Consider the following 23,194-nt stretch of genomic DNA (forward strand, 5'->3'; position numbering starts at 1 on the left):
GTTGCTTTATTTCGGTGTTAGGGTTAGGGTTGGGAACAGGCTGACATGCTACACAAACAATGATGCCGTTCCCACCAGAGAAAATCTCACACACACACAAGCACGCGTGCGAGCACTGTGCCTGCCCTGTCAACTGAGCGGTCCTAGCGCCCTTCGCATACAGCACACAAACACGCAGCCAGACACACTGCAGTGTGCGCAAACAGAAATATATTTTTTATTGTTCCCTTTACACCGGAGTCGGGGACAAACAAAGTCCCGTACGGGACACGCCCCTTTTGGCTCAAATACGGGGCGTCCCGGCTAATACGGGACGGTTGGCAACCCTAACTGGGGCCCATGACCCACCTCTCTCCCACTCACTTTGCCAGCCTAGGCTGGCTCAGGGGGGAAGACAGGGTTAAACAACCAAAAATGGGACTGGTCTTCAAAATTGTAAATGCAGATTTGCCCGAAATGCCCCCTATACCCGCATATCTGTATAAATACCTCGAAAAGGTTAGTGACACCCACAGTCACGAAACTAGAGGGAGCGTAAACAACAATCTGGTACCACCCACCCATAAAACAAACATGGGCAAATTCTCCTTCTATAGCACAGCCACCAAGGTATGGAATAGTCTAACCCCATCCCTCAAAAAATGCATTTCGCTGGGCTCATTCAAAACAGTTGTGAGCTTGTAGATCTGCTATTTTCAAAACATTTTTTATACCTTTGAAACTTGTGAAACAGGACATTCTGCAAAATTAGTACTCTCTACTTTTGGTACTTCAAGTGCATTTTGTTACCAATACTTTTGTACTTTTACTCAAGTAAATGTTTCATTCTGGACGTTGACTTGTAACAGAGTATTTCTATATTGCAGTATTGATACTTTTACTCAAGTAAAAAAGTTGAGTACTTTTTCCACACCTGTTGTTGTGACACATTGTGAGGCTGTCAGTGGTGTGTGTGTGTGTGTGTGTGTGTGTGTGTGTGTGTGTGTGTGTGTGTGTGTGTGTGTGTGTGTGTGTGTGTTTAGTAGAAAAGTGGTTGTGATTAAACAAACAGTACAGCGCATAGGCTACTGTAGTACCACACAGTAACCAGTAGATGGCAGCATAAGACCAGGATTGTTCCTTACTGTTGTAGGAAGTGATATTAAAGGTTCCTCCCTTTATAAGAAACAGTATGACTGTAAACACTCTTTGTTCAGCTTCCATTTTGACACAGACAGCAACGTAGAAGAACCAACACATACAGTTTAATGTAGGGTAAGTGTTTTAATAACATATACTAGTTTTATTCCCTCTATGATCTAAAAGTTAATGTAGAGTCATTATTCTCATACTAGAACTAATCTAATCTGGTTTTCTAAACTTTAACCACCTAGCTTCACTGTTCTTTGGTGGACTTTCTGTGAAAATAGCAGATCTACAAGCTCACAACGTGTTGCAGCGTGACACGTTGTGAGCTTGTAGATCTGTGAGGCTTTGAAGGCGTGAGACCTTGACTGTTTACAGGAAGTTAGAGATGTTAATCATTGTTGAGATTATCCTAAATGTTTATAAATAACTCCTTGACAGTTAGTTTGTACTTTAGTAGCAACTTTGTAACAAGTATACAAGACCTGGATTTAAAATTATACTTGAGTAAAAGTACAAATGTATTTACAGTGCTAAAGTAAAAGTACTAAGATCTTTCAAAATGTGTCAAGACCTTATTGAAAACAACAGATCTACAAGCTCACAACCCTGCGTCACATTACGACTCGCCGTGCGCTTGATGATCAGAGAGAGAGAGAGAGAGAGAGAGAGAGAGCTGACTTGCTTCGCCGCTCTCTGGTTTTACCCCCCTCCCTCCCCTAAGGCAAGTCAGTTTTATCAAACCATGTGACTTCCATAGGGAATGAATTGAAAAGGCCTTATGCTTCACATAAGGCAGAGACAAAAGGCTTGTTTTAAGTGTGTGAGCCAGACACAAGGCCCTTGTGTTTCCTGTCTTGTCTAAAGGAAGCTTTTGAAAGGAAAGGACATTCATTCTGTTCGTTCTCTAGATATCTCATGTGTGGAAAAACTCACACCGGAAGTTTGTTGAAATACATTGCAGTGGATGGAGCCGCTGGAGCAGCTCATGAACACACATTATTTCACCATGTACACTCTACATCATTTTATTAATGTATGTAAAGAGCAGAGAGAGTCAGATTCTCACTGAGCAGACATAAACTCTACATCATTTTATTAAGGTATGTAAAGAGCAGAGAGAGTAAGATTCTCACTTTTCTCTTTTTCTCTTTATGTCAATGCATTGTTGTATTGATAACAATGAATCTACAGCAACTCATAACTGTATGAAAACACTTCATGAATGTTTACTTTTTTAGAACGACTATACAAAACTGTGTGTGTGTGTGTGTGTGTGTGTGTGTGTGTGTGTGTGTGTGTGTGTGTGTGTGTGTGTGTGTGTGTGTGTGTGTGTGTGTGTGTGTGTGTGTGTGTGTGTGTAAAGGTATCTGCTCTACCATGAGTGAGTCTGTGGAGAGAGAGGAAGGGGGCGTGGCCTCTAAAAGCGCCCTGTGTGAAGAACATGAAAGGTATGATCATCATCATCATCATCATCATCATCATCATGGTGTATCAGTCCAGTCTGTCAATAGAGACTGATGGATTCCACATGGATTGTAATGATTGAATATAAATAAAGTAAATAATGTTCATCCTCTCTTTCTATCAGGGTTGATCAGCACAGATCAGGGTCTCCTGTACCCAGCTGTGTCTCCATGAAGAGTGGCTGGTCCATGGATAAACCTATTAACTTCAAAGATGAACACCTCTCTACTGATCACAGGTCAGAATGTAAAACACACAGAAAACACATGATTTAGTTGTTATCAAACTGTACTGAGCACAGATCATGAGGTATATAATGTTCTGGCTCTTAATACTTTAGTTTTGTAGTATAAACAGGTTATTATGGTTTTAATAGTGTGGTAGTTAAAAGTAGCAAAAATAGCAGATCTACAAGCTGAAAATACCTTGTATCACGATGCTTTGTGAGCTTGTAGATCTGCTATTTTCTTTCAAATGCCACACCTATAATTATGGATGCAGATTATATTGGTAACGTATGAAAATCGTAAAATTATTTTCACTGATATTGATGACGCAATAATAATGTACTTACTACTGACTGAGCAGCCTGTCTGCCTGTCTCTGTCTCTTTAAGAGAGTCAGCTGTGGCCCCTCCCTCCCCCCTCCTTCACACACACTCTGCCTGCCGTCTCTCACAGACTAGCCTGGGCAGCATATCTTTTCGTGTCTATGATCCGGTCGGGAGCGGAAGTAAAAAAAAAAAAAAGTGGCCGGATGGGCAGAACCGGAAAGACGTCTCACCCCAAAATAGGTCCGTCCTAATAAAACCCTTGATGAGGCATAGTTTAGCTTATTTTTTAAATGTAAATGTGCGTGCACTATCCGGAGACTATTTAGCGTCTGTATTATCCCACGGGGAAATTCTATTCCATTTAAATAGGGATTGGGGAACCAAAACAAAGCGACACCGCACAACCGGATGGGCAGAATCCGGAAAGAGGATTCTTTTTTCTTTTCTTTTTTTCAGTAGGCGTGGCCTAGACCGGATCACATGGGTCTTTAGTAACGCAGACCAGGCTTTCCTCTGAGGTGGAAAGACTGGTGATGCAAGGTTACTCACAGACAGAGCAGCAGGCTGCAGCATGCGTTGGTAGAGAGAGAAGAAAATAGTAGTCAATTTACAATGTATCAACACAACTAGTCTATTATAAAATAATGATCTGCTATTGTCAACCCTACAGTAATGTATCAACACACATCATGGTCAGTGTATGATAATTGAATACACTCTTTTCTTAATTATGATTCCAGAAGTGTTTACCACAGACCAGAGTCTCCAACACCCAGCTGTGTGTCTATGCAGAGTGACACGTCTAAAGGAATGCCTCCTGACTTCAGTAATGAACCTGGACCTCCAGACACAAAGTAAGATCACTGATCTCTGTGAACTTCATCTGGAAAGACACAAATAATGTCTTGTATTTGCTCACAGATGTAGACAGTAGTAGAGGATCTCACTGTCAGCTGTAGTGATCTTTGATTCAGTCATTCTTAGGTTGTCTCGGACATAGAGTAGCCCTAAACTGTACTCAAGTAAAAAATATTGTTACTTTAAAATGATGATGACTTGAATAGAAGTAAAATTATCCATTGAACATATTACTCAAGTAAATGTATTGTTACTTTAAAATATATAATAATGACTTAAGTAGAAGTAAAAGTATCTAGTGAAAATACTACTCAAGTACTGGCTTCCTTTATTTAAACCTGATTTAATGTTTAACATAAACTCTATACTTTCCCCTCTACACCAAATCACTTTGCCGAAAATAGACGATCTACAAGCTCACAACACGTCATGGTGTGAGCTTGTAGATCTGTTACTTTTGCTGAATGTTCACCCAGATGTTATTAAATAATCAGAATTAAATATAAGCCATTGTTTTTGTATCATCTAATCATTTGAAACCTGCCTACCGATGATGTCACTGGTAGGCACGTTTCTGAACTCTACACAGCCCTGATACAAAGACATGGTGTCATCTTATGAGCATTAGTGAGGACCAGTTATATGAAGATAATATAATATTTAATATTATAATGATCATTAGTGAACACCAGTTATATGAAGATATGATGGAAATGGTTGAAGTGGTCTTTTGATTTAGTTTTGTAGCATGAATATGTTATGACAGTGTTAATAACCTTTATTTTCAGTCATTAATAAACTAATCATATTGTCTAAAGGACACGTGACATGAGATAGATTTATTTATGATTCAAGGTTTCTGGACTGAAAATGAACAGAAGAACTAGAAAGGTTGAATTCTGGGGTCTGATTCTCTAATGAGTTTTTTCAAATGTGTATTTATTTATTTATTTATTCAACAACCATTCATAGTTCACCATTGCTTTTTAACAGTTGTCTCTAAAACATGTACAAAGGACATCAAATGAACCATGTTAATTAATGTTCGTCATTAACACATTCCATGCCAGAGTTTAATATCATAATGTACTCACTAGTGCCAGCGATTTATTGTTGTTTTTTTGTTTTTTTCACCTCGCCACAGACCTCGCTAAATACCTTATGATGGCGCGTTAAACTGTTTGTAGACACACAGGGTAGCTGTGTGAGTTAAACTGTTTGTAGACACACAGGGTAGCTGTGTGAGTTAAACTGTTTGTAGACACACAGGGTAGCTGTGTGAGTTAAACTGTTTGTAGACACACAGGGTAGCTGTGTGAGTTAAACTGTGTGTAGACACACAGGGTAGCTGTGTGAGTTAAACTGTGTGTAGACACACAGGGTAGCTGTGTGAGTTAAACTGTGTGTAGACACACAGGGTAGCTGTGTGAGTGGCCCAGAGAAGACATTTTCAATCGGCGACATTCCATTTTTTCAGTAGTCGCAGTATCTATTAAACAGCGTTCAGCGTGGAGAAAAACAACACCGAGATAAAGGAAGCTTTAGAGTGCTACAATGAAATGTGTCACTGCGAGAGTGCTACAATGAAATGTGTCACTGCGAGAGAGTGCTACAATGAAATGTGTCACTGTGAGAGAGTGCTACAATGAAATGTGTCACTGCGAGAGAGTGCTACAATGAAATGCACCACGATCGCTGCACTTCTGAAATGTTCCCTGTGGACGTTGAAGTGTTTTATACTTCAGAGTAGAGAGTTCATATAAGAGATGTTTGACTAGAAGTGTGTGTGGATTCCACATGGATTGTATGATTGAATATAAATGAAGTAAATAATGTTCATCCTCTATTTCTATCAGGGTTGATCAGCACAGATCAGGGTCTCCTGTACCCAGCTGTGTCTCCATGAAGAGTGACTGGTCCATGGGTAGACCTATTACCTTCAAAGATGAACACCACTCTACTGATCACAGGTCAGAATGTAAAACACACAGAAAACAACACATGATTTAGTTATCAAACTCTACTGAGCACAGATCATGAGGTTTATAATGTTCTGGCTCTTAATACTTTAGTTTTGTATGAACAGGTTATGATTGTTTTAATATAGTTTATTTCCAGTTATTAATAAACTCATCACACTGTCCAAAGTACATGAGATAGATTTAATTTGATTCAAGATTTACAGACTGATTCATTGGTAGATAACTAATGTCCTTTTAGCCTATTATTCTCTCTAATGTTGTCTCAATGTGACCTAAAAGGTCATAGTTTAAGTTTAGACAGAAGTGAAATATGTGAGGAGTTTAGAGAGACAATATGTTGACTGTTTTACCTATGACATCATCCTTCAATATTGTATAATACATTGTCTATGTTCTACCTAGAGGTGATTTAATACCAAATAAAGGTTTGTCCACTTCAATGATTATGAGTCAGGCTCCACTAGATAGAACTGTGTCAAAACTCACTCACTCACTCACTCATTCACTATACAAGCAGAAATCCCGCTAGTTACACCTAGTCTATTATAATAGAATAATGATGTTCTATTGTACACCCTACAGTAATGCATCAACGCTCATCATGGTCAGTGTATGATAATTGAATAAACTTTTGTTTTTATTCCAGAAGTGTTTACCACAGACCAGAGTCTCCAACACCCAGCTGTGTGTCTATGCAGAGTGACCGGTCTAAAGGAATACCTCCTGACTTCAGTAATGAACCTGGACCTCCAGACACAAAGTAAGATCACTGATCTCTGTGAACTCCCCCCATTTTTGGCCTTCCTTTTGCCCTCAAAATATCAAGCCAGGTGTCCTGTGATTGACAGCGTCGCAGAGCCACGGTGGCCCTGCTGACCGCCTCCAAGCCAACACAATGGCATTCCAATCCCTTCTATGGAAGATCACCATGGACCCCCCCTCCTCCCCCAAGTGTCATCATTCATTTCAGAATACCACACCACCAATTACATAATTTCGGCGCCCCCCTCTAGATGGCGCCCTAGGCCTATAGGGAGCGCCAGAGAGTATCTCACTGTCTGTAGTGATATGTGATTCAGTGATTCAACTCAGGTTGTCTTCCACACAAGCTATCAGAATGAGCAGAGAATGTTACTTTGCCTGATTGATTGATTGATTTTTTTTATTAGGCAAAGGAATGTAAAACAACACAGTTACATTTATAATGCTTTTGTCTAAAAGGTCTGGCCAAAAAAGTCCTTGCGGGCTTGTTTCCATTGGGGTCCTTGAATTAATTTCATAGACATATATAGTAGCAACCAAACAGTTCAAAAATCAACATAAGAATACAGAGGGAAAAAAAAATATATATATATACCATTATATACAAAAAAGGCATGAGAAAATAATGAAATATATACAAAAAAAACATTAGCAAAATAAAATAAAAAGTATGTACAAAAAAAGGGGGAGGGGGGGGTCGTCTGTTTACAGGGAAACTGGTACTAGCTCCTCTTTAGGCCTCCAGAAAGATGAGTTTTTAGGGCTGTTTTGAATGAGCCCAGTGAACTGCATTTTGAGGGATGGGTTTAGACTATTCCATTCCTTGGTGGCAGTGCTATAGAAGGAGAATTTGCCCATGTTTGTTTTATGGGTGGGTGTTACCAGATTGTTGTTTACGCTCCCTCTAGTTTTGTGACTGTGGGTGTCACTAACTTTTTCGAGGTACTTATACAGATATATAGGTATAGGGGGCATTTCGGGCAAATCTGCATTTACAATTTTGAAGACCAGTCCCATTTTTAATTGTATAACCCTGTCTTCCACCCTGAGCCAGCCTAGGCTGGCAAAGTGAGTGGGAGAGAGGTGGGTCATGGGCCCCAGTCCGAGAAGTAGTCGAATCAGTTTGTTTTGGGAGGTTTGAAGCTTAGTCTTCAGTGACACTGAGGTGTTGGAGTACCAAGAGGAGCTAGCATAGTCAAAAAGGGGCTGAATCAGGGCCCTTGAGAGGGTCCTGAGTGCCTGAGGGTTGACAAAAGAGGAAACTCTGCCCATAAATCTGGTTCTCTGGTTTACTCCTTTGAACACCTTTGTTGCCATGCTTTCACCTGTCAGGTGTTTGTCAAGAATACATCCCAAATAGGTAATCTCTTCTTTGCTAGTGATGATTGTGTCATCGACTTTGACCATGAAGTAATTTACCTTCATCTTACTGAGGGAATCTTTGGTCCCAAATAGGATGGATTCGGTTTTCCCAAGGTGTAGTGACAGTTTGTTATCGGTAAGCCAGGTACGGATTTTTGAGAGTTCAGAGCTGAGAGCTTCCTCGACTTGCAACTTGTCCTCACCCGAAATCAGGAGTGCCGAGTCATCAGCGAACAGGAACAGTTTGCAGTTACAGGCAGCATTCATGTCGTTAATGTATAGAAGAAACAGTAACGGCCCTAGAATGCTGCCTTGAGGAACCCCGCAGCTCACCGGGAGGGATGAGGACATGGTTCCGTTGATGTCAACCACTTGTTCTCTACCCTCCAAGTAAGATCTCATCCAATTTAGTGATGTGCAATCAAAACCAATCGCCCTCAGCTTATCAAGTAGAATTTCGTGGTTTACAGTGTCAAATGCCTTTTGGAGGTCCAGCATGACCATGCCGCAGTATTTGCCCGAGTCTACCTCACGTTTGATGTGATCGGTCAAGTACAGTAGGCATGTGTCAGTGGAGTGGGATGTTCTGAAGCCCGATTGGAATTCAAACAACAGTTTACGCTCGCTGAGGTAGCTGTTGATTTGTTCTTGGATTGATCGCTCTATAACCTTTGAGATGGAACAAAGGATGGAAACAGGCCTATAGTTGCCAGGATCTAGTTTGCTTCCTTTTTTAAATAGAGGGATTACTCTTGCCAACTTGAATTCTTGTGGGACATGACACTGACTTATGGATAAGTTTGTAATATGGGCTACTAAGGGAGCAATGGAGACCGCTGCGTCTCTGAGGAATCTGGTGGGGATGTTGTCAAGGCCGGTGGCCTTGTTTGGCTGTAGGGCGAGGAGTTTTTTTTGCACATCAACAGTCAAAACAGGTTTGAAAGAGAAAGAATCCTTTTTAGCCCCTAGTTTCTCATAGTGAGCTTGAATGTGGTCGGGGCCATACAGACCTGAATGCTGAGGGAGTTTGCTTACCAACTGGGTTGCAACTGTGGTGAAGAAACTGTTAAAACAGTCCGCTACCAATTGCTTGTCGGTAGTGAGCGAGCCACTTGAAATAAGGCAAATGTTTGTAGATTTTGTCTGAATTTTTCCATTGCAGCCTAATTGTTTTAGTGCCTCCCACAGTTTTTGTGGGTGGATTTTGTTAGCCTCTATGTATCATAACCTAGGTTACCAGGACTCTAAGTCTAAAGTCAGAGCAAGAGAATCCTTGAAAGGAACCTCAACCATCTTTCCTCCAGAGAGGAGTTGGTAGTTCACCTGTCAGTCAGACCAGTGGTTCCTCCAGAGAGGAGCTGGTAGTTCACCTGTCAACTAGACCAGTGGTTCCTCCAGAGAGGAGCTGGTAGTTCACCTGTCATCTAGACCAGTGGTTCCTCCAGAGAGGAGCTGGTAGTTCACCTGTCATCTAGACCAGTGGTTCCTCCAGAGAGGAGCTGGTAGTTCACCTGTCAACTAGACCAGTGGTTCCTCCAGAGAGGAGCTGGTAGTTCACCTGTCAACTAGACCAGTGGTTCCTCCAGAGAGGAGCTGGTAGTTCACCTGTCATTCAGACCAGTGGTTCCCAAACCTTTTAGCTCAAGATCCAAAAGAGAAATTAGACGTTTCCCCGGAACCCAAACTAGTGAAAATAGCAGATCTACAAGCTCACAATGCATCGCGTTGCGTCACGTCGCAAGCTTGTAGATTATTATTATGTTTTGTATTATTTCATTTTCTGGTTTTATTTATGAAATACTTTAGAAACATGTTGACATTGTTTTTTATTGATGAAAAGTATTGTTTTTGTTTAAACGTTTTAAATCTTTTGAAAAAAGATATATTTTAAAAATAGGATATTAACTTGCGACCCATAACATTTGGTCCGTGAACCAAACATGGATCCTGACCCACTAGTGAGCTAGAGCTCTGTAGAGAGGAGACATCTCTGAATAAATAAATCAAGTTACTACTGTGACCACACTAACTACTACTTCTCTACTATCTCTCTCTATGTCCACAAACACAAACGGTCAATAATTGGGCAGAATTCTAACAAAAAGCAATGAAAAGAACAAACAGGGGGACTTAAAATGTCTGTATACTGTATACTTACCAACAGCAAACAGTACAGAAATATCCTTATTTCAATCAATAATATTGTCCTAATAAATGTTGTTCATGTCCACAGAGAGAGTTGTGTTGTGACTGAGCAGTCCAGGTGTTCAGGAGAGACATTCACAACCACACCTGGACTGAAGCCATCCGGTCAAACCAGCAGTGGACAAAGTAAGACTGGACATAATGTATACAATACTATTTTCCTGGCTGTTTATTCATTCCTAAAGGACGATTCAACACATTGATAATTTCAGTACACAGCTGTAAGAATGTAAAGTTATAAATGAAGCTGAATGTTTAAAATGTCTTCATTGTCTTCTCATAGCAGACGTCAGTGTGCAGGAGCATTTAAAGGATTATAAGATCAGTTTGAACAGTCTTGATTGTGTGACAGAACACATCACTGAAGAGACAGGAACCTCCCTCACTGACATCTACACAGAGCTCTACGTCACAGTGGGAGAGAGTGAAGGGGTTAATAACCAACATGAGGTGTGGCAGATAGAGACACTTTCCAAGAAGAAGACCCTCCATGACAAACCAATCAACTGCTGTGACATCTTTAAACCCCTCCTCCTTGGCAGAGAGACACCCATCAGAAGAGTTCTGACCAAAGGCATCGCTGGCATTGGAAAAACATTCTCTGTGCGTAAGTTCACTCTGGACTGGGCAAAGGGTTTGGAAAACCAAGATGTCATTCTCCTGTTTCCCTTTTCATTCCGGGAGCTGAACTTGGTCAGAGATGAGCAGCACAGTCTTCTCACACTGATCCATGTTTTCCACCCAACATTAAAGAAGGTCACAGCAGAGCAGCTCGCTGTCTGGAAGGTTGGCTTCATCTTTGATGGTCTAGATGAAAGCAGGTTTTCACTGAACTTCCACAGCAATGACATCATTTCTGATGTCACAGTGACATCATCAGTGGATGGGCTGTTGACGAATCTCATCGAAGGGAATCTGCTCCCATTGGCTGTCATCTGGATAACTACCAGACCTGCAGCAGCCAATCAGATCCCTCCTGCATGTGTTGACATGGTGACAGAAGTACGAGGGTTCACAGACCCCCAGAAGGAGGAGTTCTTCATGAAGAGATTCAGTGATGAGAAGCTGGCCAGCAGAATCATCTCACACATGAAGACATCAAAGAGCATCCACATCATGTGTCACATCCCAGTCTTCTGTTGTATCACTGCTACCGTTCTGGAGGACATGGTGAAGACAGACGAGACAGGACAGCTGCCCAAGACCCTGACTCAGATGTACAGCCACTTCCTGTGGGTCCAGACAAACAGGAAGAAGCAGAAGTATGATGAGACACACGAGGAAAAGAAAAAGAAAAGAAACAAAAGAGAGAGAATCAGAGAAAAGAGAAAAAAGGCGAACAAACAGCCGATAATGGAGATGGACAGGCAAGTCCTTCTAAAGCTGGGCAGGCTGGCGTTTGAACATCTGCAGAAAAGTAGCATCATGTTCTACCAAGAAGACCTGGAAGAGTGTGGTCTTGATGTGAAAGAAGCTTCGCTGTACTCAGGAGTGTGCACAGAGATCTTCAAGAGAGAGAGTGTGCTCTTCCAGAAAACAGTCTACAGCTTTGTTCATCTGAGCATCCAGGAGTTTCTGGCTGCAGTCTACCTGTTCCACTGTTTCACACAGAGGAACATGGAGGTCCTGAAGACATTCCTGGAAGATGATGATTACAACAGTGACAGTTCCCTCTCTGACTTCCTGAAGGCTGCTATGAAAGAATCCCTGCAGAGTGAGAATGGACACCTGGACCTGTTTGTCCGCTTCCTTCATGGTCTCTCACTGGAGTCCAACCAGAGTCTGTTAGGAGGCCTGCTGGGTCAGACAGAGAACAGTCCAGAGGAGATCCAGAAAGCCATCAACAACCTGAAGGAGATGAATCCCAATTCCTCTCCTGACAGATGTATCAACATCTTCCACTGTCTGATGGAGATGAACGACCCCTCAGTAAGTCAGGGGATTGAACAATACCTGGAGTCAGAGAGCAGATCAGGGAAGGAACTCTCTCAGACCCAGTGTTCAGCTCTGGCCACCATGCTGCAGATGTCAGAGAAGGTTCTGGAGGTGTTGGACCTGAACAAATACAACACAGACGTGTATGGGCGAGATAGGCTGATCCCAGCTGTGAGGAACTGCACAACAGCCAGGTTAGTAGTCATGTGAATAACAACATGTTAGAACACCTTTCACTTATATACTACATGTATTCATTCAAATGAATATATATACTAAATACTAATACTGTGTGCGTACACACACACACACACACACACACACACACACACACACACACACACACACACACACACACACACACACACACACAGACACACACACAGACACACACACACACACACACGCACACACACACACACACACACACACACACACAGACACACAGACACACACACACACACACACACACACACACACACACACACACACACACACACACACACACACACACACACACACACACACACAGACACACAGACACACACACACACACACACACACACACACACACACACGCACATAGAAAATAGCCGATCTACAAGTGTAGATCGGTAGATGTTGTGAGCTTGTAGATCGGCTATTTTCAAATGGCTGAAATGTGTATAGGGCTGAAAAAGGTAATGTTTTGTAATAATAATCAAAATCTACAAAGTCACTAGTAACTAATATTATCAAAAAATTGTAGTAGAGTAAAAGTGCAATATTTGATTCTGAGGTGTAGTGGAGTAGAAGTAAAGTATAACAAATTGGAAATACTCCTGTAAGTAAAAGTACCTCAACATTTTAAACAGACACAACACAAGACAACTATGCAGTGGTGGAAAAAGTACTCACATCTTTTACTTAAGTAAAAGTGTCAATACTGCAATATATAAATACTCAGTTTTAAGTAAAAGTCCAGAATTAAAAAAATACTAAAGTAAAAGTACAAAAGTGTGTTCCACACAAGCATCGCGACACATTGTGAGCTTGTAGATCGGCTATTTTCCAATAGACGAAATGTATATAGGGCTGAAGGGGTTAATGTATTTTTTTGTAATAATAATCAAAATCTACAAAGTAACTAGTAACTAAAGTTTTAAAATAATTGTAGTGGAGTAAAAAGTAAAAAAAAAATACCTCAACATTGTACTTAAGAACAGTACTTGAGTACATGTACTTAGTTACTTTACACCAGTGCAACTGTGCACATGCCCTCCGTTTACCTCACTCTGTTCCTGCAAGCACAGGTGTGTGTGTGTGTGTGTGTGTGTGTGTGTGTGTGTGTGTGTGTGTGTGTGTGTGTGTGTGTGTGTGTGTGTGTGTGTGTGTGTGTGTGTGTGTGTGTGTGTGTGTGTGTGTGTGTGTGTGTCAGTGACTTGTAGAATTCCTTTAGATTGTCTCATTGAAACAGTTGACAGTGATTGACATGCCAGTGTGTGTCATGGTGGCAGTGAAAGGTTGACAGGTGTAGCAACAGTCAAACCAAGGAGAGCATTAGTGAAGGTGTACAGAGGATGCTCTTTGAAACAATGAGCTTATGGTCATTACTTAGGTTTACTCACTTTAATGACCAATTACCAAGTTACTTTATACATCAATGCAAGCTGCTTGCTATACAGTGGTTCCCCCAGGGGGGTCCACAAATTATTTTGGGGGGTCCTCAGATGATTATCTTAATATGCAACATTGTTTTCTCACTCAACAGTAAACAAACCAACATACAGTATAAGTGTATACAGGGTATCTGCACATTTATAAAGTGACAATGTAAGGACTTTTAATACCAAATTGGCCAAATTGTCAAATATTACAGAAGAAAGAGGCAAACATGGTGAAAATAGCTGATCTACAACAACGCCTCGCACGTTAGCTTGTAGATCGGCTATTCTCACAGTATATCTGTGGAACCAAGTCAAACTAAATGTAAATCCTCAACTACTACAATTCCAAGTGCTTGTCAGGGTGGGGGGTCCCCGTTTCTAATATTTTTTTTCTTTGGGGGGTCGCGACCTGAAAAGTTAGTGAACCCTTGCTGTAGTTTACAGAGAGAACTTTCCATCTGTCTTCCACTTCTCTGTTCTCTGGTTCCCTGTTCTTACTGACATCCTGTTAATGTCTGGAGAACTACATAGAGAACATACAGAGAACTACTCTGTCATTTTCTTTGGCTATTCAAAAATAGCAGATCTACAAGCTCGTAGCGCGGCACCGAGTGCCACGCTATGAGCTTGTAGATCTGCTATTTTTGAAAAATCATGGACAATTTGTGCAAATCTTTGAATATATATATATTTTTTAAAGCAAACATGTTTAACTCTTTCTTCTGGTGGGGGTCCCCGGAACAATATATTTTGAGATGGGGGTCCGCGGCTAAATTCATATCATTTTGACGTGAAAAAGTTTGAGAACCACTGATATAGAAACAATCCTTTTATCAGAAAAATCAAGACATTTGACAGTTACAAATGTTCGCTTTAAAAAATAGATATTCAAAGATTTCCACACATTTTCACGATTTTCCCAAAAAATAGCAGATCTACAAGCTCGAGCTTGTAGAGGTTCTGCTGTGGCATAGAGGGAGTGTGTGTGTGTGCAGTTTCACAGCGACCGGGCCAACAGTGGCGGAGATTAGCTGTTAACAGACAGAAGGACGGACACACACACGCACGGACGGACCGCGCTATGAGCTTGTAGATCTGCTATGTTTTGAAAAATCGTGAACATGTGTGCAAATCTTTGAATATATATACAGTATTTTATTTTTAAAAAGTAATTTTTGTAACTCAAATCTTTGCTTCTGGGGGATTCTACAAATGTCTTCTAAATCCTAACATTTTTTTTGAAAAACGTATGTTGCTATAATATCAGTGGTTCTCAAAGCTTTTTCATGTCAAGGACTCCCAAAATTATATGTATTCGGCCGCGGACCCCCTTCTCAAAATGTGTTGTTCCAGGGACCCCCCCAGAAGCCAAGATTTGAGTTACAAATGTTCGCTTTAAAACATTTATATTCAAAGATTTGCAAACAAATTCAAGATTTTTTTAAAAATAGCAGATCTACAAGCTCATATAGCGCGGCACTCTGTGCTATTTTAGAATAGCCAATGTATAAAATAATGTTTTAAGTGGTTACACAGATGTGTTCCCGGTCTTAATGGGTTAACTTCCTTGACAGTGAACTTGGCTGATCTGTTTTGATCATTTCTGATTTTACATTAATCTGTCATTACAGACTTGTTGGCTGTGAGCTCCAGAAGGAACACATTGAAGTTGTGGCTTCAGCTCTCAGTTCTAATCCATCCCATCTAAGACACCTGGACTTAAGTTATAACTATGGGCTGGACCTGGATCTGCTGTGTGATGCACTGAAGAATCCTCATTGTAGACTGGAAACTCTACGGTCTGATTCATTTATATTAATTATTTTCATCATTTATTTATTATGTCATCATACTATTGATGTTGTGGTGATGCTTTATGTGTAGAGTGTGAATAAGGTCTATATCATAGTGACACACTTTGACTAGAATAATGATAAGTTACAGTGACTACAGTACGTGTTACAATTACAATTGAGATACATTCACCCTTTCTTTCTTTCTTAATTTTTTCTTTCTTTCTTTCTTTCTTTCTTTCTTTCTTTCTTTCTTTCTTTCTTTCTTTCTTTCTTTCTTTCTTTCTTTCTTTCTTTTGACATTCAAACTCCTGGTGTTTTATGTTTCATTTAGACTGATGAACTGCTGGTTGTCAGAGAGAAGCTGTGAAGCTCTGGCCTCAGCTATCAGCTCTAATCCTTCTCATTTGAGAGAATTAGACTTGACCTTCAACGTTCTGCCGGAATCTGTTCTGATGAACTTCTCTGGATTGGAAACTCTCAAGTGAGTAGACTTGGACTGTGTTCATGTTGGTTAGAGCAGCCATTCCCTTGTTTCATGTCCCAATGACTGGTAGGCCAGCAGGGGGGGGGGGTCCGTTTTATGCCCATATATGGAGTTCTCTGCAGTGGTGGAAAGTAAAAGTATCAATACTGCAATGTAGAAATACACTTTTAATTGAACCGTACAATTGTATTAAAGGTATATTCTATCTAGCATAATACATGTAAGCTGTAGTTTGGCATCAATTTAAACTATTTAGAGGAGTCAGTATCCCTCTTCTAGGCATGTCATAATATGTGAAAGCTCTGAGAAAATTGACAACCATTCAGTGAGAATAGCAGATATACAGGATCAAATAGTACAAGTGCAACTAGCAGACCTACAAGCTCAAATAGCAGATCTAACTGAAGAAGACATAGAAAATCCCCTCTCACTCATTTCATGACAGTTGCTCATCCAGCACATACTGCTGCAGTTCCATTTGAATGTCCTCAATTTAACATTGTATGACCACAGCCTGCTGGTCATTACCATGGGAAGAAATAACATTACTCTATATAAATCTAAAAACAAGAAGTGTTTCTAACTCCTCTCCTCCAAGCCAGGTGGCAGTAAGTTTGTCCAGACGGGCTGCCTGGTGAAGATAATGGTAGCAGAAACACTGTAGTGTCAGGTAGTGGAGACGTTGTGTTAGACAGTCAGACATTGATGCATTGTTGTTCTACTTCATACAGTGTGAAACATGGAGGAGGAGAACAATGGACAAATCCTCAACTCCTTAAAAGATGTGAGTATCTGTCTGTCTGTCTGTCTGTCTGTCTGTCTGTCTGTCTGTCTGTCTGTCTGTCTGTGTGTGTGTGTGTGTGTGTGTGTGTGTGTGTGTGTGTGTGTGTGTGTGTGTGTGTGTGTGTGTGTGTGTGTGTGTGTGTGTGTGTGTGTGTGTGTGTGTGCTGTGTCTGTCTGTCTGTTTTATACTCTGTTGGCCCCTCCCTCCCTGGATGCTGTCCTGAAAACTCTTCAGTAGAGCTTCCAGTGGGGTGCATTTCGCCTTTCCGACGTTAACGAACCCTATACCTAACCCTAACCCTAACCGCACGCGGAAGCCACTAGTCGGAGTGGCGAGATGTCGGAATGGAAGGAGCACCCCCTTCCAGTGAATTCAGGTGGTTTCTCTGCTCTTGGTCTGGTCCTTAACACCAGCTGATGCTTGTTTACAAAACACTCCTAGGTCTCCCTACCTGCCACACATTCTGCATGTTTGGGTCTTTTTATGCCTTTATTGATAGTACAGTAGGTAGACAGGAAACGGGGAGAGAGAGATGGGAAGTGACACGCAGCAAAGGCCGTCGGGATCGGGACTCGAACCAGCGACGCATTGTCAGGCTACATTAGAGCCGAGGTGCCCGAACCACTAGGCCAACGGTCCGGTCCGATATGTATTTTTTACACAAAAAAAAGGACATTCGATGGAGTTTATAACCCCCCCGCCCCCCGGACTGGCCGGACAGGTCCCCAAAAGAGGACATGTCCGGGTAAAAGAGGACGTATGGTCACCCTATCCAATTGTTGTGGTTAGCAGTTAGTGTTTGCAGTGACATAGGATTCATTAATGTCTTGGAAACAATTGAAAGACAGTGAGTGACATGAGGTTTGTTTTTCTACTTGAAGAAAAGAAAAGGCAGACAGTTATTCTGTCATATTGTCTGGATGGGAAAACCTTTCTTTAAATAAAATATATATTTATCTTGGAAAAACTGAATGTTTAGAGAGCCTGCCATGTGTGGAATTGTCCATGAGAAAAACACTTAATGTCTAACTGCTCCCCCAGAATAGGGATGCTGGGGTTTAAGTGGAGTTAAATATTGTGGTTGCTTGTATTTTCAAAAGATATGAAAAATAATGACTTGTTAACAATGTGTATCATGACACTGTTCTCACTGTAATACAGTATTTTGAACATGATGGGAAATAATCTTTGTTAAATCAGTGAATTGTCTTTAGATGTGTCTCACATCATTCATCATTGTAAATCTTCTAGTGTGAGAGTGTGTCAGACTTTAGTGTTTCAAACAGTCTTGTAGTGTAATGTCTTACACCTGCTGACTTTATAACCATTTCACGTCACAGTCAAGTCCTAATAAAATAAGTAGGAGTCGCGGCGCGCTCCTGTCACTCAGTCGCTACTCAATGGTTTGATGTAAGGTGGTGTTTTGGCTGACTTTACGCCCACATGACGGCTCAGATTCTGTTCTGATCATATCAAACATGTTTTATATTCTCACAAGTCTGGACCGGGTTGGACACTCATTACTGGAGTACAATGACGTAAACCAATAGTTGCTCTGTCTCTAACATAACATGAAGGTAAATATTACCGTAGCTGCTGTGTAGTGTTCCATTCATCTCCCCTTTACTACTGTGTGTGTGTGTGTGTGTGTGTGTGTGTGTGTGTGTGTGTGTGTGTGTGTGTGTGTGTGTGTTTATATAGTGCTGTAACCTTTTAATTAAAAATATCTCTTACCCTACCTTTTACACAGTTGACCTTTGGCTCTGTACTTTGTCTGCTCTTTTCACAAACCTCTACTACGAAAAAGTGGCGTGTTGTCAGCTTGTAGATCTGCTATTTTCAGTGAATGTTCCCCCCAGAATAGGTATACTAGGGTTCAAGTGGATAATTAAATAAAAGTTCCTATCACACAAAGATTTAGCGCCCCCCTTGTAGTAACTCTGAGGACCCCCTTGGGGTCCTGGACCCCCTGTTGAAGACCCCTGCTCTATTGGCTACTAGTAAAATGGACCTGAATTGCAACTGTACGTTTTTTTCACTCTACGCCAAATCTCTTAAACAAAAATAGTCAATCTACAAGCTCACAACGTCGTTGACGTGTCCCCAAAATAGGGATGCTGGGGTACAAGTGGTATTCTTTGGGGGAGTTGTGTTTTCAAATGTATTTGAAAACAGAATGACACTCTTATTTATATATATATATATATATATATATATATATATATATATATATATATATATATATATATATATATATATATATATATATATATATATATATATATATTTATTTATTTTTCCTTCTTTTTTTTCTCAACAATATTTTGAACATGATGTGAAATGATGGAATATTGATCTAGTCTTTGATAAATGTGTGAATTGTCTTTAGATGTGTCTCACATCTAAAGACTGAATTATGTAAAAAGTATTTTCAAACTCTTCTAGTGATCTTCTAGTGAACACTACACAACTCTAGACTAAAGTCTTGTAGTGAACACTACACAACTCTAGACTAAAGTCTTGTAGTGAACACTACACAACTCTAGACTAAAGTCTTGTAGTGAACACTACACAACTCTAGACTAAAGTCTTGTAGTGAACACTACACAACTCTAGACTAAAGTCTTGTAGTGAACACTACACAACTCTAGACTAAAGTCTTGTAGTGAACACTACACAACTCTAGACTAAAGTCTTGTAGTGAACACTACACAACTCTAGACTAAAGTCTTGTAGTGCAGAGCAGTGGTTCCCAGACTGGGGGTCAGGACGGTCCCCAAATAATTGTGGGGGGTCCTCAGATGATTATCTTAATGTGCAACATTGTTTTCTCACTCAACAGTAAACAAACCAACATACAGTATAAATGTATACAGGGTATCTGCACATTTATAAAGTTACAATTGAATGACTTTTAAGACCTTTTTAATACCAAGTTGGACAAATTGTCAAATATTACGTAAGAAAGAGGCAAACATTGTGAGAATAGCCGATCTTAAAGCTCACAATGTCACAAACACTGTTCAAATATGATTATTTTGCGGGGTCCCTTAGCTGTTCAAATATGATTATTTTGAGGGTCCCCTAGCTCATTGGTTCTCAAAGTGGGGTCCGGGGACCCCCAGGGGTCCGTGGGGGGGTTCCAGGCGGTCCCCAGCCAAATGTGTTAATATATCTACAAGCTCATAGCGCGGCACCGAGTGCCGCGCTATGAGCTTGTAGATCTGCTATTTTTGAAAAATCGTGAAAATGTGTGCAACAAATTTATGAAACATTTTTTAACTCAAATCTTTGCTAGTGGGGGTCCCTGGAACAACGTATTTGAGATAGGGGTCTGCGGCCAAATACATATCATTGTGGGAGTCCTTGACATGAAGTTTGAGAACCACTGCCCTAGCTGTTCAAATATAATTATTTTGGGGGGTCCCCTAGCTGTTCAAATATGATTATTTTGGGGGTCCCCTAGATGTTCAAATATGATTATTTTGGGGGGTCCCCTAGCTGTTCAAATATGATTATTTTGGGGGGTCGCGGCCTGAAAACTTTGGGAACCCATGGTGTAAGAGAGGCTTAACCCATTAAGACCAGGAACACATCTGTGTCATTGTCTCCGCCAGGCCGAAAGGCATGGCGAGAGAGTATGTTTTACCCCCTGTCCGTCCATCCGTGTGTGTGTGTGTCATTCTGTCTTGTCTGTGTACAGCTAATCTCTGGCACCGTTGGCTTGATCGCAGCGAAACTGTGCACACACAGTCCCTGGATGCCAAAGCCGAACCTCTGCTCCAAATTCTTCACATGGGCCTTTTATAGCGCCACCAGGAGGCCGATTTGTGCAAAACACATTTTTGAACAGTACTCCTACAAATTTTGGCCAAAAATCCCCCAAATCGGTACACAGTATCTCTATAGTCATTAAAAGACACGGCTCATTTCAGATTTTTCATATTCCATCCTGATTGGCAAGCCTCAAATCATGAACACAGAATGCAATTTCCGTGAAATTTTGCACACACATTCCCATTAGGCAGAGAAAGAAATACCATTTGAAAATGTTCAAATCAGCCTCATGGTGGCGCTGTAACAGACCGATTCGTGTTTTTACCTATAACTGCACCGATCAGTGTAAAACTTTGTATGCACACTCTCTAGAGGCCAAGGACAAACCTTTGCCCTGCATTTTTCACATTTGCCTTTTATAGCGCCACCAGGAGGCAGACTTATGTAAAACACATTTTTTGATATTAAGCCTTCATATTTGATCCAAATTTCACGCAAATCGGTACACATGATCTCTATAGTCATGTGATCAAGACGGATCTGTTTGATTTTTCATATGCCATCCTGATTGGTTAACATTGACATGTAATGTTTGCAGGAGTGGCCCGTTTTGAAGGAGCACTTTTTCTAGTTTTAAAATGTCTTTGGGCTATTCAAAAATAGCAGATCTATAAGCTCATAGCGCGGCACTCGGTGCCGCGCTATGAGCTTGTAGATCTGCTATTTTTGCTAATCTTTGCTTCTGGGGGTCCCTGGAACAACATATTTTGAGATGGGGGTCCGCGGCCAAATACATATCATTTTGGGGGTCCTTGACATGAAAAAGTTTTGTTCCAGGGACCCCCAGAAGCAAAGATTTGAGGTAAAATGCAGTTTAAAAAGATATATCATGATAAAAAATCATGATTTCATGATAAAAAATAAATGCAGATCTACAAGCTCATAGCGCGGCACTCGCCGCGCTATGAGCTTGTAGATCTGCTATGTTTTGAATAGCCAAAGTATAAATAATGTTTATATCTAAAAATCTAAAACGACACAGATGTGTTCCTGGTCTTAAAGGGTTAAAGGGATAGTTCACCCAAAACATAAGTTATTTTCTATGGATTAGTCACCACATGGAGACTTGAATTCATGGATCCGTTTTAGTTTTTGTCTCATTCCTAAGACAATAATATGATGACGAGCAGTGGGTTCTGGTAGGAGACACAAAGAGTGTCCTTTGTGTCTCCTACCGGGTGACTAATCCATAGAAAAAAAAGTCATTTTGGGGGTGAACTATCCCTTTAATGGAGGCATGTATTGTTTATGTTGGTTTGTTGTCTCATATTGTCAGGAAGAAACCTCCTATCTCCTTATTTATACTTTATAGTTTTACATTAGTATTAATACTTACTTCATCATACTACAATTTCACACAAAAGTAGCAAAAGTAGCAGATCTGCAAGCTCACAAGGTGCCGCTTTGCAGAGCGTTGTGAGCTTGTAGATCTGCTATTTTTTGTTTGTTTGTGTGGGTTTTATGGATATTAAACCAATGAAATGTCTGTCTGTCTGTCTGTCTGTCTGTCTGTCTGTCTGTCTGTCTGTCTGTCTGTGTGTCTCTCTCTCTCTCTCTCTCTCTCTCTCTCTCTCTCTCTCTCTCTCTCTCTCTCTCTCTCTCTCTCTCTCTCTCTCTCTCTCTCTCTCTCTCTCTCTCTCTCTCTCTCATATATATCAGATCTCCATCCTCTCACACTGGACCCAAACACAGCTAACAGAAAACTCTGTCTGTCTGAGGACAACAGGAAGGTGACAAAGGGGGAGGAGCTTCAGTCGTACCCTGATCATCCTGACAGATTTGATGATAAGTTACAGGTTCTGTGTACAGAGGGTCTGACTGGACGCTCTTACTGGGAGGTAGAGTGGAGTGGGGTGGTTATGATAGGAGTGACTTACAGAGGGATCAACAGGAGAGGAGATAGTAGTGGGCTTGGATTCAATGACAAGTCCTGGTGTCTGTACTGTGGTGGAGGCAATTACTATGTCTATCACAATAGTAGGCAGACTTTCCTCCCTGTCAGTTCCTCTGACTCTAACAGAGTAGCAGTGTATCTAGACTGGCCTACAGGGACTGTGTCTTTTTATAGAGGGTCCTCTGACTCACTGACACACCTTTACTCCTTCCAGTCCTCATTCACTGAACCTCTCTACCCTGGGTTTATGTTTGATTACTCCTTCTCCTCCTCAGTGTGTCTTTGTGAGGACAGATAATGTCTCTGATGAGTTGACTCAACCGATAGGGTTACTATGGATGTGTGTGTGTGTGTGTGTGTGTGTGTGTGTGTGTGTGTGTGTGTGTGTGTGTGTGTGTGTGTGTGTGTGTGTGTGTGTGTGTGTGTGTGTGTGTGTGTGTGTGTGTGTGTGTGTGTGTGTGTGTGTGTGTGTGTGTGTCAGTGGTGGAAAGTAACAAAGTACAT

General features: G+C 41.0%; 1 protein-coding gene across 7 annotated transcripts in view; it reads left to right on the top strand.

The window, feature by feature from the left end:
* Positions 1-1,187: 1,187 nt before the first annotated feature.
* The window catches only part of LOC311044373 (protein NLRC3-like), a 22,255-nt gene continuing 248 nt past the window's right edge, over positions 1,188-23,194 (top strand). Inside the window, exons 1-12 of one of the 7 annotated variants that reach the window (XM_084055888.1) lie at positions 1,188-1,254; positions 2,492-2,576; positions 2,717-2,830; positions 3,886-3,999; positions 5,860-5,973; positions 6,632-6,745; positions 10,343-10,440; positions 10,598-12,443; positions 15,527-15,694; positions 16,023-16,172; positions 16,907-16,959; positions 22,456-23,194. The exon at positions 22,456-23,194 is cut by the window's right edge and continues 248 nt beyond it. In XM_084055888.1, the coding sequence (XP_083912014.1) occupies positions 2,506-2,576; positions 2,717-2,830; positions 3,886-3,999; positions 5,860-5,973; positions 6,632-6,745; positions 10,343-10,440; positions 10,598-12,443; positions 15,527-15,694; positions 16,023-16,172; positions 16,907-16,959; positions 22,456-22,988 (3,375 nt within the window). In that variant the 5' untranslated portion in view covers positions 1,188-1,254; positions 2,492-2,505 and the 3' untranslated portion in view covers positions 22,989-23,194. The remainder of the gene's footprint in view (positions 1,255-2,491; positions 2,577-2,716; positions 2,831-3,885; positions 4,000-5,859; positions 5,974-6,631; positions 6,746-10,342; positions 10,441-10,597; positions 12,444-15,526; positions 15,695-16,022; positions 16,173-16,906; positions 16,960-22,455) is intronic. The other 6 variants (XM_084055890.1, XM_084055892.1, XM_084055891.1 and 3 more) reach the window with 6 other exon arrangements.

Source organism: Gymnoscopelus microlampas (genome assembly GCF_963454915.1).
Source record: "Gymnoscopelus microlampas genome assembly, chromosome: 4".
In the NCBI taxonomy this organism is placed as follows: Eukaryota; Metazoa; Chordata; class Actinopteri; order Myctophiformes; family Myctophidae; genus Gymnoscopelus; species Gymnoscopelus microlampas.